This window comes from Enhydra lutris, unplaced genomic scaffold (assembly GCF_002288905.1).
Source record: "Enhydra lutris kenyoni isolate GAN:26980312 unplaced genomic scaffold, ASM228890v2 scaffoldscaffold39, whole genome shotgun sequence".
Taxonomy (NCBI): domain Eukaryota; kingdom Metazoa; phylum Chordata; class Mammalia; order Carnivora; family Mustelidae; genus Enhydra; species Enhydra lutris.
Genome location: NW_019154123.1, coordinates 31,077,307 through 31,090,293, shown reverse-complemented (window position 1 = coordinate 31,090,293; position 12,987 = coordinate 31,077,307). Strand labels below are relative to the sequence as shown.

The following is a 12,987-nucleotide window of genomic DNA, read 5'->3' as shown; positions in this document are numbered from 1 at the left end:
GCATAGGAATACAAAAGCAGTACCTGTGCTTGGTAACTCTAATGAAACAGCATTGCTTAAGTAGGATTTATGTTTCTGGGATTCCTCGGGCAGCAAATAATGCACTAACTGTGGCAAAATGAAATTCCCACCACCAACATCATCAAGCAACCACAGATCAGTAAACTTAAGTTTCCTGAGCAACGAACTGGCAACAACTAGAGTAGGTTAGAATCTTAGCTAGGAAGCCGACCCGCTTGTGCACCAGAGCACAGTTGTTAGGAAGCAGAGGGATCAGAGGAAGAAAAGCAGGGAAGATCTACATGAAGAAAAATGGAATGGCAAAACAGGCAATCCTATTTTATTCCTTCAGAAGCACACTGTCCTTTTACGTCTTTTAAGAAACGTTAAGTACATACTTTGTATCTAATACTATTTTTTGGTAACAATTTAGAACAAAGGAGATTTGTAGGAATTATAATATTGATAATAACTATCCATAACAGACTGATTTATTCATCTCTTAAAAATTATCAGTTGTAGAAATTGCCTAACTAGTAAAATGGGAAATGATATGTCTGAATAGAAGCAGGTTAAATAATCCAAATGGAAAGACATATTTCCTTCTGATATCCATTAATAAACATTTTTCCATTGGCCATAAATACCTTGAACAGTACTATGTATTACTGGGAGGGGGGAAGATAGTTGTTTTTAGCTAATCAAATAGAATTATTCAAATTTTGAAAAGTAGTTTAATGCATACCAGTATTTTTTGAATGGAAGGGAAAAGAAGTCTTCACTTTCATAAAGTTCTTTTCTAGACCCAAGTTACTTTTAAAACTAATAAGGCAGAGGTTAGCACTTTTCTGTAAAGGGCTAGATAGTGAATATTTTAGGTTTGTAGGCCCAAAGGTCTTTGTGGACTACTCAGCCAGTCTACCTTCTTAGTGATTCAGATATGCCTTCTGATGTATTGTAATATTGCCATTTTCTTCTTTTAAATGTGGATTAAATCGGATGGAGTCAAGGCTACTTTGTAAATAGACAGTCATTGCGATAAGACAGTATCAGGCACAGATTTTGTAGTCACACTGCCTGCGTTCAGATCCTGTCCTGCTTGCTTTCTGAGCTATGTGATCTTCGTTGGACAAGATCAAACTCTGAGTTGCTGGTCTCCTCTTCTGTAAAATGCAGACCCCCTGCTTGATAGGGTTGTTTTATGTATAGCCCTTTAGCACAAGATCTGCACATAATAAAACTAAACAAATATTGGCTGTTAGGGTGATGATGATGGTGATGATGATGATTACCTTACATTTTTAATCACTGTATGAGTTTATCACCTATTAACATTATTTGATGACTTTTCTCCCCTTTTCTTAATTTCTATGGAGTCTGTTCTGGAGATTATGAAAAATGGGAAAATAGATTATAGGGCTGATGTATAGCTTACTGACAGAATATACATTTTTTTGAAAAGCCAATTTGGATTTTTATACTAGAAACTTCGTGTGCATCATTATTATTAGGTAAAGGTGGTCATAATTCGATTCACTGAAGGAGCAAACATGTGCCAAGCCTTTCCTTAGGTGTCAGCTGTAACACATCTCAAGTGTCAGGTCTTATTCTAGGTGGTGGGTATACAAACAGTGTAAGGGCCTAGTTCTGCTATGAATTTTTAAAATGCTGTTATAAATACAGTATTTTAAATGTATTCATATATGAATGACTTCTAAATTTAAGATTATTTAAAATCTTTCCTATCGAAAGGAAAGACTTTAAGGTTTTCACAGCATTTTTGGCTGATGTTTTGGTTTCTAGAGTTATCACTGATTTTCTTCATCTAATAATATTTTAAAAATCTGACAATTCTATAGAAATATGAGACTGTGAGAGTTGCAGTATCAAATTGACAATAAGATGTTTAGAGAGCATATCATCTATAAATAACTTGTTATTTACAATTATTTTTATATATAATGTGTACGATTTTAACATAATTACGTGCTATTTCTTGATGGAAAATGTCTGAGGTTGGGAAAATATTTATTGAACAAAATGTATTTTGTCCATTTGTAGCCACATTTCTTTCCCTTCCTTATTCCACATGGCCTTAGCTCAGAAGCTGTATTTAGGGTGAGATTTGATGCCCCAGATTGAATAACAGTAACTTCCTTTAGTCATTTAACATAGTGTAAGTAGTCTTTTCCATGTCTAATTCTTGTTTTCTTCCTAGTCTTTTTAGGAGGTAACAGTTAATTTCAGCTACCTTCACATAACAGTGCTTCAGTAACAAACTTGGAAGGAAGTGAGGTGTCATTAGAAAGAGGGTGTTTGCTTGTAATATAATAGATGTTAAGTATTTACCATATAATTTATATATAGATATATATGGATTTGGGAGGGTATTTAAGCTATAGGTTAAAAAAAGGAATTGTGTGCCTGGTAGACTACCAGACAGTTAAGAAATGTGGAGTATTTGCTTACTGCTTTGACATTATATAAGTTAGAGTATTGGTGGTATGTTAATCAAACCACAGGTACACTACTGTATAAGCCAACACAAGAAACCTGTAAAAGGATATTGTTTTGAGACATCTGAACATTTGGATGATGAGAAGTGATTATAGTAAATGACTAAATTAATAAAAATAAGTTGGATTACTCTTTTTTCTGCTTTATGAAAAACAATCATACAAATAAATGAAAAAATCATACAAAAAATGAAAACAATCATACAAAAAAATGAAAAAATGACAGGTGATGAGGGGAATGATGAGGACAGTGAGAGTAGTTGGTTGGCACTGTCTTTTCTTTATAGATATATCCATGATCATAGAAGTGTTCATTTAGAAGAGTTATCTCTAAAGACAGCCACAGGTTTTTGTAAATACATTTTGTACTGTTGAATTTGGAAACAGATGTTGACAGTTCAGTTATGTCACCTGCCATTTTGAAGTTCTCTCGCTTGTCACACAGAAATTTCAACTAGTTTCATCCTTTGATGTATAGTAAATCAACCAGTTTCATTACTGTTGGCGTAGCCTAATGTATTCAGTCTAAGAATCAGACAAAAATCTCCCAAATTATATGCTAATACTTTCCCTTAATTTAAAATGCCTTACTGTTTGTATTTTTTTCTTTTCAGGGAAATTTTTATTTATAGTAGAAGTCTTTGGGTTATATAAAGTTTAAGCCTCTGGATGAATCTACTAATTAAAATTTTGAATGTAATGTTAACCAGCATTTTAGGAAACTTTCTAGTTGTGTTATATAAAATATAATATTTGGACAATTATTTTTAAAAACTCTGAAGCTGTTTGAAACTGCCAATTTAGATTATTTTAATGAGTTTAGTTTTCCTAAGTCGTATTTTTATAATGTGGTAAAAATTGAGCCCATTGTTCTCCCAGAACACTGTTCTTGTGCAAATTAGTGACCTCATTCATTGCAACTTTACCCTTTTTTGGGTGTCTAATTGAAAAAATATTAGGCTTGTGACATTGTCAATTCTTAGTTGTCTTTTCTCCCACATCTCTTGAGGTCTTTTATCTGATAGGCCAGCAGTTAAAAATACAGTACAGAAAATAACATGTATTGAGTACCAATCCACATGTAAATACATTGTGATAAAAATTGCACCAGTTAACATTTCACAATTATTAAATGGAATGAATTTTAAACATAGGAATGGTGTTTGTGTTTTATATGGGTAACTGGGTTTTGTTTCATTTTGAATTTTCAGAATAACTGTATTATCTCCAAATCTCAGTTATGTTCTTTTATAGTACTTTTGCTTTAGTAATTGATAGATTTTTACCTACGTTCTTACAAGCTGCTTTTACTGAATGTCAGAGCAGTTCATAAAAAGTGAAAATTCAGTTGAGCTACTTACTTTATGTAGTATAAAGTTAAAACAGTGCCTCAAACATCATTTTTTAATTTGGAAAGAGATCCTAAATTGTAGTCATATAAGCTTGTGTGAGAAGGTATATAGAATATATGAATTAATGTAAAACTGTGATTAACTTGATGCCTAGAAACTCAAATTTATAGTTTTGAGGGGCTGTAATCTTTAATTGAAGTCATTAGATATCAAGGAAAAAATAATAATAACTTAATAATTAAATAAGCTACTATATATACTCCAGTCTTGTGAGAATTATGGTTGAGAATTAAAAGATTTTTTCCCCTTTTGATTCAAGTCAGGAGCATACACTAGTTCATATTGGCAATTCAAAAATAAGCGTTGAAGTATTAAGTTGTTAACGACAATGCCACTTTCCTTGAGCATTCCAGTTAGTCTAGGTTTTACTGTATCTTAATATTATATGTCTGGCTCATTTTATTCAGCTGACAGTCATATTGCTTTTCACTTTTTAAACTCTGCTGTTTTATATTTCTGACACATCTAGTTTTAGTGAGGGGGGAGAATGGAAATACAGTATAGAGCCCTATTATATAGCAGCTCGAGAGGTACAGAAATGCATTTCCATTTTTGTTAGAAGCTATCCATTCTTCCCTAACTTACACCTGTTCCTTGCTTGTGCCCTTTGGTTTAACATTGTTCTCCTCCCCAATTTTCCTCTTCTCCTCATTGTAAACTCACGGCAGGGTCTGCTTGGTGAGCTCATTCTCTTACAACAGCAAATTCAGGAGCATGAAGAGGAAGCACGCAGAGCCGGTGGCCAATATAGCACGAGCTATGCCCAACAGAAGCGCAAGGTGATGGATGATTTAAGGGGGCTACTGATGTGTTCGCACTAACCGGCCGTTGCTGCCAGGATCATGTCACCTTAATCCGTTTGTTGACTCCAGTGATGGGAAATTATTTTTAACAAAGTAAAAATATAAAAGACACCTAATACAAATATGTAACTTTCCTGGAGTGGATTAATAAACCCAAAATATTAAACATAGGAATTTATTTTCTGAAACTGAGATTCTCTGTGAGGGTCCATGGATTTGTAGTTAGAGAAGAATTATGAATTGTAGTTCACTTGGTCCAGTTACTGTATGGAGTCACCCCAATTTGTAGCCAGCTTGTCTGTGGTTCACCCAAGTTTTCATTCCTAAAATGTAAAGGATTACTGTGGATGACCACTATTTAAATTATCTAAAGAATGAAATTTACTTGTTTTAGTAAAATGGGTTAGCAGAAAACATGGCTACTTCTTGTAGAAGAAAATATTCTGGTATAAATTTTGGGCAAAATTATTCAAATACACCCTGATAAACTCATTGATTATTTCCACAATCATCAGTGAAGTTAGCACAAATAAATTTTCACCTTGGGCTACTGAAGGATTGACATTGGAAATTTGATATGATTCAGGTCCTAAAGAACAGATTCTCATAAAAGTTGGCATAAATCTGTACAAATGTTTGGTTATAGGTGTAATTAAGAAGTACTTAAAAAAATGCTTTTGGCTGTTAAATGATCCCGTGGTGTAGATCCCAAGGTTAATGTTCTGAAAAGACTTGAGTCAAAATGAAAGGAATGTAATGACTTCAGAGTTACTTCTAAGATCTTGACATCAGCTTAATTAGGTTACATTTATTAGATCAGGAAAGTTTTAAAAGTGGTATGTAAGTTTTACTCAGGAAAAGAGATTCAGCCATTTAATTAGCTTCCTATAGGTTCTGGTTTGAAGTCAACCAATATTGTAATGATTTAATGAAGTTTTGCTTACTAACCTTATTACCTCATTTGGTGATGGATAATACTTGAGAGTACTCCTCACAGTTTCATTTATCTTTTCAGTGTCATTTCCTGACTTTTCTCAATTCCATGGCTGTGGAATCAACTCCTGTATATTTAACTTTCAGTGAATGAACAACATAGGTAGAAATTGAAAATAAGTTATTTTCCTATTTGGTTAAGTTAAAGTAGATGCCTTAAACCAAAAAGGGCTTATGTTAAGTGGTGCTTTAACATTCTCTGCTCTGTATGTCTTTGAAGTGCCATAAATAGTCTTACAAATTGGATGCTTAAGCTGAGCCATCTGTTCTTAGGTTTGTTACACAAAGAAGGGAAGGAGTTACTATGTTCTGGTATGTTAGAAATATGAAGAGCTCTACTTACAATTTCTTGTTTTCTCAGAATGGTAAAATATTTTGAAATGAGCCCCACAGATCTGCCATCCTAAGATTCTAAGATATGGCTTAAGATTATCGATACACTTTTGAATCAGATGATTAAAGGGATCTTAGTAGTGAATAATGTTAATTTTCTACATTGCTCAAGGTTAGTGTTCATTTGAGGCCTACTTTACTAGGCTGCTTTCAGGTTTAGAAATCTCATTTCTATTTCTGATGTCATCAGATTGTCCATGTAACCTTTTATTTTGCATTTTCCCCGTTTGTAAAACAGTAGCTGGCAGGATTGCACCTCTGTGTGTGTGTGGCTCATTGAGGCATACTTAGTAGAGTACCAGACAGTCTGGCCCACTCCAGAGTTACACGGTGCACAAGGAAATTGAACTTCAAAAACAATTCACGCTCTTCTGTAATGACATCATTCCCTATCTGTCCTGAAAGATCATTTCCTTACTTCACCTTCCCCTGTTTCTCCCTATGGTGGGTACACAGGTGACTTTTCAGCCCTTCACTGTCCTCATGATCTGAACCCCAGTTCATGAGATTTGTGTCATTCCTCTAAACATTTGAGGTTTTCTTGAGGTGCAAAACCACAGCTTTTTGTTGTGTTTTAATCATTCTTCCTCCCTTCTTGAAAATGTAGGTAGGCCTTAACTTCTTTATATCTTATTAGTAGCAGCTAATAAACTGTCCCTATAGCTCATGCAGAGACAGTAGATTCAAACTGCCTTTGGTAGTTCTGCCTCCTATGAATACATAACATATGTGGAAATGTTTACGAGTCCTTTACCTATGTATTTTGGTATTTCAGAATGGCCACAATGGCTTAGTAGGAAGAAACACTTAAAATATGAAACTCAGGCTTGGTTTTGTGAGGAGCTAGTAAAGGTTTTTCTTTTTCAGCTTTAGCTTGTTTCTGCGGAGGATTCCGCTCTTTCTCCATCAGTTTCACAGCCCTGGAATTGTAGAAAAGCTCTGGTTTCAAGGCCATTGATAACCATTTCTGTCAGGGTGAGTTTTAAATTAATTTCATAATGCAAACTGAATATATTGAGCAATGGAACAAGAACTTAACTCTTGTCATAAGTGACAGAACTGTACCAGCGAAGTGCATCAACATTAAATATACCCAGATTGCTAGTTAAGATACTGAATAGGTGACAGGTGAAAAGTCAGATGTGCTGTTCCCTTAAGAAAATACGGAAAAGTATCTTCTCATTATCTTTAATATTTACTTTAGAAACCTAAAAGTTTTCATCTTATTTGCCAGAAAATATTAGGTCTGATTCTTTACTTCCATAACAACACTTGTCTTAGTATAATTTTGATATTCCATTAAACTGAGCAGATAGGAAGCATAGTGCTAAATCTGTGCATGAGTTATGCCTAGCACTTGTGCCAAAAAGGCAAATGATAAACCTAAAGACTCCTAAAAATACAAATATATAAAATCTTAAGTCACTGCTACTAAATACTAATGTTAGCATAAAGATTGTAATTAATAGTCCGATAACCTTGTATCATTTTAACTTACCCTTTTTATGTTACCAAATTACCAAGTTAACCTTCTATAGACCTTGGTTTACAGTAAGCATTCTAACTGTTTTGGTGTAATTATATCAGTTACTTAATTATTGTCCCATATGTAGAGTACTAGTGGATTTTTCTATTATAATTTAGGGTATATTGCATGAAGCCGTTAATACTCACATTCAAAACTAAAACAGTTTATACTAACACTGCTTATATATTTCATACTAATTAGCTGCAGTCAGATGAGTTTTTAATGGAACAGTTAGCTTTTAAAATGAATTGAGAATTTAATCGACATAGCACAATTTTTTTTTTAAGATTTTATTTGTTTATTTGACCGACAGCGATCACAAGTAGGCAGAGAGGCAGGCAGAGAGAGAGAGGAGGAAGCAGGCTCCCTGCAGAGGAGAGAGCCTGATGTGGGGCTCGATCCCAAGACCCTGGGATCATGGCCTGAGCTGAAGGCAGAGGCTTTAACCCACTGAGCCACCCAGGCGCCCCACATAGCACAATTTTTATGAGTGCATTATTATAGTATGATGGCATGCCATATGAAAACAATATGAAATTATTTATTTCTCCATCGGTCTTCAAGATTTTGTTCTTCCGGTTGTTGGTGCCTTCCCAACTTGCTTGTTTCCTCACATTTTAAGAGACTATTAATAATTCTTGTCCATTTTACACAAATACAGTCAAATGAAAAAGCTTTTCTCCATAAGTCTGTTTTCTATACAAGAATGAGAAAACAGTAATACAGAGTTTGTTTTATATTATCTTTTCTTCTAATTACTGAATCATATTTGCAGAGATTTAAGGAAAAACACTATGTTCATAGCAAGCGTTGCCATTTTTATTTAAAAGAAGTTTGGGGAATGTTTTGAGAAACTATTTGGAAAGAGGAATTAAAACCTCAAAATACATTTTTATTGTGTGGATAAGAGTTATTAATATCTATCTCAATAAGTAAATCACTTAAAATTTTCTCATATGTAGTTGCTACCATAATGTCTTGATTGCTTAAATAACTATTGAATGAAAGTGAACAAGGACTTACATGATTTCACCTTGAGTTTTGTGTCCTATGAAATAAAGTCATGTTTATGAATTTTGATTATCAGAAATTAGATAATTATTTTGGAAGACTGAGTATGACAACTTCTGCACCTCACCAAGGAGTCAAAGAGCAGTTATATGGATTTGTCATAAATGACATCATTTTAATAAAATTGATCAGTTGTTTTATATTTTGAATTATACTGTGACTAGAGCCTGTTAATGCGATAAAGTTCTTTGTTGTTTTGGATATTTTATCTTAGAACTGTTAGCATTAGTAACAATTGGAAGTAGTTTCCACAATAGATTTCAGCAATAAATTTGTTAAAATCAATGTTAGTTGCCTTACTCAATTTTATTGCTACTGATGCATTCACTCTGTTGTGGGTTAGCAGATCTTGCACTGGAATTGAATTTAAAAACAAGCATCTGGCTCTACTTAAAGCTCTGAAAATACAAGTTGTTCTTTGATTTATTAAATACTTCTCTACTTACAGAACAGAAATGGGTAATAGTAATGGTAATAGATGCTTAACATATACACTGTGACTAGTGAATTTTTTAACATGCATCTAAGTTCCCAAAACACATTCTGGAGGTGTCAGTGCTCTTTTTCTCCAAGCATCCAAATGCCAGAGTATAAAACAACCTATGAAAACTATAGTAACTGTATGTGCTGATCTCTTATTTTTTTAACGAGCCCTTCATCAGAAATGACTAGAATAGCGTCTGGAAAAGGATCGCTTTTTAAGGCTTTTACCTATTAATATAGTTAAAAATTTTTGATAAGCAATTTTAGTGTTGAATACAGATTTTTTTTACTTTATTAAATCATGTAACTTAAAATTTGCTTTGATTAAATATGCATATAAAGTCAATAGTTTTTAAAAATACTTTTCAAAAAATTTAACTTACTGTACATTTTATGTAAATCTGTTTCTACTGAAATAAAATTAATTTATTTTAAATATTTAGGTGACAGACAAAGAGAAAATTGACCAGCTTCAAGAAGAACTTCTGCATACTCAGGTAATTCTGATGAATAGAAAGATCCAGGGACTTGAGGGGCACCTGGGTGGCTCAGTGGTTAAGCATCTGCCTTCATCTCAGGTCATGACCCCAGGACCCTGGGATCAAGCCCCGCATCAGGCTGCCTGCTTCTCCCTCTGCCTGCCACTCTGCTTGGCTCTCTCTCTTTCTCTATCTCTATCAAATAAATAAAATCTTAAAAAAAAGAAAAAAGAACAAGGGACTTTATCTTATACTTAAGTTTGATAATGGAATTTTTTTAAGAGAGCGAAATTCGGAGTGGTTTGATGATACCTTATTATAGATGCAAAAAAATGCAAAAGTAAATTAAGAAATAAAGTATAAAAAAGAAACTTGGTAAGTGTGCTTTACTCATTTATGTGTAAAAACCTGTATCTGAGTGAATCTTGTACTTCTAATTTTAATGAAAAACTGCTGTGGAAAAAAAAGTGGGGGAAAGTGGCTTGTTCTTACATAGACCTATGCTTGCATTTTTACGTAGATAGGCTAATAAGTCAAGTCATTTACTAGGTTAATTTGAGTCTACGGTAGTTCTAATCATCTTTTTCCTTTACTTCTCTAATCCCAAAATGAATCAGATAATGGCTTTTCTAAATATATTTCTGGCACTGGTTTGAAAAGCTCTTCTCCTATAGTTGGTTATAAAACCTTGATTATTTTAAAGACATGTTGTTCTGTACAATCTGATGAGTAGGTAAATTCTAGTGCAGAATTGCCATATCACCCACTCCATCATTAATTAATATATTTTTATGATTATTATATGATATAAATACAATTGAAATATATAATCTTGTTATGTTAATTTACATGGATAACAACAATGTGCAATAATAATTAAGTTTTTGTCTTTCAAATTAACACTTTTTTTAAGGAGGGTCTCTTTTTTAGGGAAGAAATACAAGGGACAACCTATATGAAATTAAACAGTATATTTTGAGTCACAGGTTCTCTTAATATCATTGATTTCATTGATATCTATGCATTGATCCTCATGCCTGACTACACCATAGAATCACTTGTGCTCTGGCCGTCTCCATGTATATTTTTAAAGGCTTTTCAGCCAAGCAATTCCAGTCTTCAGTTCAGCCAGAGGTTAGGAATCATTGGTGTCAAAGTGTGGTCTCTCCAGCAGTTGCATCAGCATCCTTCCAGGATCTTGTTAGAAATGCAAATTATTGACCCCTTCCTAAACCTCCTGAATCAGAAACTCTAGAAGTAAAACCCAGCAATCTTTCTTTTTAAAAGCCCTCAGATTATTCTGATGCGTCCTTAAGTTTGAGAACTATTGGTCTTGATCTTTGGAGGACAGCTCAGTAACACATCTCTGCAGAATGGCTGAAGATTGACACCTGTACCAAAGAATTATTCCATCCCCAGAAAATGTAGATCCGCATAATTGATTCCATATTTACAAAGAAATGAGCCAGTGTAAATCCTACCACCCTTGTGTATCTATTGATATCAACTCTTTGACTCGTGTAATTTGTAGTGTCAGCCATGGGCATTGACTCTTGATATAATAAACCCTAGGGTTAGCTATCCATAGCAGTGATGTGCAGTAGAAATACAATGCAGGCCACATGTGTGATTTAAAATTTTTGCATTCCAAAAAGGTAAAAAGGAATAGGTAGAACTGATTTTAATAGTATATTTTATTTAACACAGTGAATTCCAAATTAGGATCATTTAACATGTAATTAGTTAGAAACATAGTAATGAGGTATTTTATTTAGTCATTTATTTACTGAATTGTAAAAGTCTGCTGTGTATTTTACATTTAACAGTGCATCTCATTTCCGACTGACTACATTTCAGAGTGCTCAACAGCTCCAGTGGCTAGTGGCTACCATATTACACAGCAAAGATCTATTTATGTCAGAGTTTTGTTGTATATATTACATATACAATGTATAAATGAGCAGGTGTTACTTAAAAATGTTTATAGTAGAATCTAGCTTCTTGTTCTACCTGTCTCATATTACTGAGTTCTACTGCAGAATATGCTTTTTTAAAATTTGACTATAGTTAGACATTGTCTGAGGATAGACCCCTGATTGCCTATTACTTTATTCTTGAAAGATTACAACAACCTAAAAATTTCCAGAGGATGATTTTTCCATTTTGAAAGGCATGATATAAGTTGGACATAAACATTCTGCTGGTTTTAAGAAGAAGTAATTCTTAATAGTGTCTGAACATTGCTCATATTTAGAGAAGAGATGATAGTATACAAACTGAGAAGATCAAGTAGAAAAGGATTGCATTTATTTGAGAAGAAAAGTGTGTAGCTAAGCATCTACTTCGACAAAGCAAGCTGTCTACATGTATCAGTCTTTTTTAAAAATCTCTTTTTATATCAGTATTTTAAGAATTAATGTGAAATCTCTGGCCTTGGAAACTTAACCAAAATTTGGAGAGTTTGAGTTCTCGATTCTGACCTATAATCAAAACCCTGTGATAAGCTACCAAGGATCCCTAACCTCAGAGCCCTAATCTGGGGAACCTTTGCCTCGCATAAAGACTTCAGGAAGCTAATGCTAATAAAACATTCAGTATTGGGCCTGTCACATAATACATGCTCAGGTACTATTAGCTGTTGTTATTTCATTTTAATATACAACATAAAATAATGTGGGGAATGGGAAGAATTTGAATTTTTGTCAAATGTCCCTATGGTAAAGACTTAAATTTTTGATGTAATAGGAAATACTGTTTCAGTAGAGTATACTTAAGAACTTGCTTCTTTAAATTCTTACATTTTACTATTTTTAAATAATTCAGTTTCTTCAATGTAAATAGCAAAGAATTTTCCAAAGAAAATGCCAAATTATAATAGAAAAACGAATTCCATTGTTTGTATGAGAATTTTCATAATTTATTTTATCCTCAGCATTTTCAAAGAAGCTTCTTAAATGAAATAATTCATTTTAAATATTCAGAAGATATGACTTCAGGATTTTGGAAGATTTAAATTTAGACTTAATTAAATTGTTAACTCATCTTTTTCTTATGTAATTATGGTGTTATTTTGTTACAGTTAAAGTACCAGAGGATCTTGGAACGGTTAGAAAAAGAGAACAAAGAATTAAGAAAATTAGTATTGCAGAAAGATGACAAAGGCATCCATCACAGAAAACTTAAGGTATTTTCAGTTTACCTTAATTTTGCTAATTCCAGAACTTTGCCACTTCACATTGTACATTCATCAATTCCAGTTTTTAAAGCCATAATGTGTTCTATCCTTTTCTTTCTAACCTGATATCCTTT

The 12,987-nt window shown here is 33.3% G+C and overlaps 1 protein-coding gene across 4 annotated transcripts in view; it reads left to right on the top strand.

Moving 5' to 3' along the window:
* LOC111155040 (OPA1, mitochondrial dynamin like GTPase) overlaps window positions 1–12,987 on the top strand; it is an 87,769-nt gene that overhangs the window by 14,411 nt on the left and 60,371 nt on the right. For 2 of the 4 annotated variants that reach the window (XM_022515061.1, XM_022515060.1), the window contains 3 exons: window positions 4,597–4,707; window positions 9,643–9,696; window positions 12,758–12,862. In XM_022515061.1, the coding sequence (XP_022370769.1) occupies window positions 4,597–4,707; window positions 9,643–9,696; window positions 12,758–12,862 (270 nt within the window). The remainder of the gene's footprint in view (window positions 1–4,596; window positions 4,708–9,642; window positions 9,697–12,757; window positions 12,863–12,987) is intronic. The other 2 variants (XM_022515063.1, XM_022515062.1) reach the window with 1 other exon arrangement.